At 34.4% G+C, this 5,289-nt stretch overlaps 1 protein-coding gene across 1 annotated transcript; it reads left to right on the forward strand.

Annotated features, from left to right (window-relative positions):
• The first annotated feature begins 2,352 nt into the window (after positions 1-2,352).
• Positions 2,353-5,050, forward strand: RAB39A (RAB39A, member RAS oncogene family). Its single transcript, XM_026858747.1, has one exon. It carries the CDS (start codon positions 2,391-2,393, stop codon positions 2,862-2,864), a length of 474 nt encoding a protein of 157 aa, XP_026714548.1. The 5' UTR covers positions 2,353-2,390; the 3' UTR covers positions 2,865-5,050.
• Positions 5,051-5,289: the final 239 nt, after the last annotated feature.

Genomic DNA, 5,289 nt, shown 5'->3' on the forward strand with positions numbered 1-5,289 from the left:
CTGTTGAATGACTGCCACATTCATGTGCCCAGATATTTTTCCCAGTTGATGATCTAAACTTTCTTCCAAATTTTGTCTTATTTGTCAGGATTTATTTTAAAATATAACTGCAAATAATAACTCACCTTAATAGTAAAACTATCCAAATATTTGTAGACCATATTTTAACAAACAACATCCTTTTCTGAGATGTTAGACAATCACATAACACAATAGCATATGTATCATAGGTATCTTTAAAAATTTTTGTCTTTCTTTTGTTACTGTTTTCTAAAGCCTCTCTAGTATATCAAACTTTTTTTTTGGTAATGAGAAAACTAATATCAAATTATACATCCCAAAAATATAGAAGAAACGACTGCTGTCTCTCCCATATATTCATCCAGTTTTTGTGAGGTGTAGCCCAAAGTTACAGATACTTTTTAATCATCTCCGTTACAGGCTATACATACACATAATTAAGTGTAATTGCTTAGATCATCAGGTAGCATAAATTAGCGTATCTCTGCAGAAGTGAGTTATAACAGAGGAGGGTTCTGACTGCTGTGTGTAAGCACCCAGTAACGCATGGAGAGCTGTTTTTCAGTACTGCAGATCATAGATACACGATGTAACATCATTCTACATAGAAGTGCTTGGTAAATGATGCACTGTATTTTCAATACTAACCTACATTCTTCCCTGGCTAATGCATTTCTTTGGCATAACTGTTTTCAAGATTTTTTTTAAAAAAATAGATTGTATTAGCTTACACTTCTCCAAATCAGATCCCATTTTGATCACCCACTTCCTTTCTTTGTAGGACCACCTGAATGATTTTTATGTACTCACTTGTGTTTGCAACTGCTCTACAGCAAAAAAATGCTTAAGAAAACCTGAAATAGATCTTTATGGTACCTTTATTTGATACTTCACAAAATGTGACACCCTTCATTTCTGGTCTTAAATAATTTTGCAAAACCATGTGTCATTTTTCATATCCAGGCTACTTGATTTAATCGGAGGGTAAAATGCTGCTGTCTTCACATTTGAACTGTTCAGAGAGACACTCCATGGACTCTATTGCTGGGGACGTAGAAAAAAAGATCTTTCTAAACATTATGACAAGGAATCCCTCCCTGTGGCTAAATGAGTTTAGATATGCCAAGAAACCTAAGCTTTATCTAGCTGTGCACTTACCTATCTGTAGTATGACTACAGCTGCTAATTATACCTCTATGTTCAAACGGTTATAAAACACTATATGAAATGTGATGAACTGAAAATCAGAGGGAGCTACTGTTACAGAAAGATACGTTACTGTGTACAGTTCATCCCGATTCCAAAAGTTTCGAGGCTGTATCCTCTTCATAATCATAAAATAAAATTGATTTTTTGGCTAAAGTATAATTTAAATTAATGACTGAATAGAGATTGTGCATCTCATTTCAGTTGGAGAATACTTATATATACACTAGCTATATATTTGTGCTAGTAATGAGTGTTTGTCTCCGCTCCTTTAAAATGTCTTTTCCTCACCTTCTCCATCCTCCTCTATTTCCTATGATTAGAGATTTCTTAGATTTTTTTTTTTTTTGTCTCTGTATCTTTCTCTACATTCTAACAAGCACTTTTTCTTCTGCTAGAGCACAATAAAAATATTTTTCAACCAGAGGAAGGGTTTCCTTCTTCCAAAACTTCTTCTAGTGAATGCTCTGGAACATAGAGGGTTCAAAAGTAGAAAATACCTGTTGCCAGTCCTAGAAGTCTTTTGAATTTCTGTGTGAGAGATATGCTGGAGGTAGAAGTGTTCCTTGCCAATTCTGTAAAAAGTGTGTGTTTGCCCAGCTTGGTTACTTTTGCACAGTTTTGTTTAGGGAGTTTCCTTTCTTAGTCTGTTACCTGTTGACTTCTGCAAGCACAAAGAATTGTGATTATCTGTACAAACTTTTCTATCAAAGAATTCTTCTGCAAGAAATATAGAAGGATACGCTTGTACATTGGCAAGCTTAGGCTCCAGGTTTTTTTGACATCTGCGTGCATATTTCAGTTTGAAATAATTAATTAGAAAAAAGTGAAGTGCGTGTTTGTATAACACTGACGGACTCAGACTTTAACAGCAACAAGTATTTGACAAGCAAATATATATATTTTATTCTGTGAACATGTGCCACAGTTTGCTAATAAAGAGTACTTTGCAGCATAATTCAGCATTCAAAAATTACACTAGAGATGTTAGTGTCTAGAAAGTGACTTCTGAATGTAAGAAAAAAAATGAAAAATGAACATTTCTGTGTAGAAGGTAAATTAATAAATTCCAATTAGTTTTAAAAAAGCAAAGATATTTCATAAAACTTACAGTAGATTAAAAACACATTACCACATGGAAAAGTAATCTATTTACGAATAAAATGAAAATGTATTTTAATTTTCCTTTTTTTTTTTTTCCCCTTCACAGATCAATAACACGCTCTTACTATCGCAATTCTGTGGGTGGCTTACTAGTGTTTGACATCACAAATCGACGATCTTTTGAACATGTGAAAGACTGGCTAGAAGAAGCAAAAATGCATGTGCAGCCCTTTCAGATTGTGTTCCTGTTAGTAGGACATAAATGTGACTTAGTGTCACAGCGTGAGGTTACAAGAGAAGAAGCTGAAAAACTGTCATCTGACTGTGGAATGAAATATATAGAAACATCAGCAAAAGATGCCACGAATGTTGAAGAGTCTTTTACAATTCTTACACGAGACATCTATGAACTTGTAAAAAAAGGAGAAATCTCAATACAAGATGGATGGGAAGGTGTTAAGAGTGGCTTTGTTCCAAATGTTGTACATTCGTCAGAAGAAGCTGTAAAGCCCAGAAGACAGTGTGTCTGCTGAATTTGTAGCATGCCAAAGAGCACATCGGGTGTTCAGAAGATGATGCCAACCTAAATAACAGAATAATAATTTTGAAACAATATTAGATCATGACATAGCTGAATCATAGAATGGTAATTTGTTTTTGTATCCTTCTGTCTAGGTCATAACTTCATAAAAGTTTAAGTGCTTTTTTTTCTTTTCAGAGTACAATAACTTTGTGTGGTCTTCAGGAAAAGAAATTATATACTGCTAAAGGAAAAACTAATCCTATAGCAAGACACTGAGAAAGTGCAATAATAGTGACAACATCCTCTCTTGGGCTTTGTATTTTGAATACTGTTTAAAATCAAGGCATGCTAGGTGAGGATTAGATGAGCTCATTACTTTTGTTCATCCTGCCTTAGTTTTGGACAAGAAAATATTATACCTTATACTTTTTTAATGTGATTCTTTACTCAAGTGCAGGGTTGCTAATGACCATTAAAGTTTAGAATGCTATAGAATTTCATAATTAAAATAAACGAATGCAAGATGAAAGATTGCTCCAACAGCAAACATTTTTGATATGACTATGAATACTAGCCTTACTAAAGAAAAAGAATGTTTTAGAAAAGATGATTTATTTGTATATGAAAATGGGGAATAGAAGCAATGAAATTTATTATTAAGTATTTTCTGAATTTCCAGTGAAACTAAATGTAACACCACATATGATCCAGCTGTCCCAACCCCTGAAGTTACATTTCGGTGGTTGGATCCTCGGCTGGCTAATTATCATAGCCACACTGATGCCTAGGGAATTATGTTAATTTACACAAACAAATTCCATGTTAGCTTTAAAAAATAAATCTACTTCTAACTAGAAGTAAAAATAAGTTAAAAAGTGCTGCAACCTATGGGGACCCAGGCCTTAAATTTGAATAGAGCAAGGATTGTTTTATTCTCAGCCAGCAAATGTTAAACTGTTGTCTAAAAAATGAAGGTTTTAAAACCAAAACTGTTATGAATAGAGTGTTTGGAGAGGAGAGAATTTCTAAAACAATGCTTGGCTACAGAGAGCAAAGTTGGAGAACCCCTGTTCTAAGAAAGCCACACATAATAGCTTTTAATAACAATAATAATAGAAGAAATCTGTGATCATGTAGCATTTTACTGAGCTTGAGGTCATCTTCCTACTCCTCTGAATATAACACACACTAGCTTTATGCAAACTATGCCCTATATGTCTAGCACTTAAATACCAAATAAGTCTATTTCATTGTAGTAGTATAACAAGATGACTTGATCTCCAGAGTTGATAAGCATCTACAATTTATGTGGGCATACTCATAACCACCGAACATCAAGCCAGTAACCTTCATATAAAGGTGTGTTATCGTGTTAGAATTCTCCATTTTCAAGACCAGGCAACAAGTCTATCTAATCTAACTTTTTTCTTCAAGAAACATGTAATTGTTTTTTCCCTCAGGTTAGTTTTAGGTCCTTTTACAATCTTTTTGTAAATAATTTGTAGTATAGAGACAGGTTGTTTGGTTCCAGTTATTTTATTCATTCAGAGCCACTAAAATTATTGACTTCAAATGGAACTGAAAGGTTAATTTTTTCAATAGCATGAGTCTCACTTGCACTGAGGCACAGTTATACTGTCATGGAAGGATACAGAGGCCTTAATATAAACAGGAATCAGCCTTAATTCATTAGCAATTAAAACAGTTAATTCTAGTCTCAGCATATAACAAAGTAATTGCTGAGCCTGATTCTCTATCGAATTATGTATAGTGGTTGTTTACACCAAATCAATTTTGATTTGAGGGCATTTTAGGCCCTCTTTGAAAAGTAAATGTAACTACAGATGCCAAAAGGTAGTGCAGAATCAGGTTGTGTATGTTTGACACTGATTCCCCTATGATATAGGCCCATATTGTGTATCTCAGAAGACCTTCTCTTAGTTGTTTAAGAGGATGGAACGGGCCAACAAATACATCGGTGGCTGGGGAGTCAACAGACCCAAAGTCTACCATTGCTTCACTGTGTGTTTATGAGCAAGGCATTTACATTTTCTGTGCCTCACCTTCTGTATTTCAAAAATAGAGATGATTGTTCTTCCTCGAATTCACAAGGACTGCTGAGACCCAGTCTGACTGTATGATCTTCAGTGTGGACTCTCTTCTCTGTGTGCTATCTGTTGTAGAGTATTTAGCACCATGGGAAAAAAAAAAAAAAAAAAAAAAGTAAAATATTAAAACAGCTTTATAAGTACCAGGTATTGCTATTAACAATGAATCTACATTTCATTAAACCTTTCATTACTTTCAGGTTAAAATCATTTATCTTAAACTCTTCCTCCTGAATACTCTGGAGCCAATGAGCTTTTCATTCTGTATGAAAAAAATTGGGTGTGTTGGGGGGGAAAGGACTGGGAGAAGAGGGGAGTGGAGGGGAG

This window comes from Athene cunicularia, assembly GCF_003259725.1.
Source record: "Athene cunicularia isolate RWA chromosome 1 unlocalized genomic scaffold, athCun1 chr1_part1, whole genome shotgun sequence".
NCBI lineage: Eukaryota > Metazoa > Chordata > Aves > Strigiformes > Strigidae > Athene > Athene cunicularia.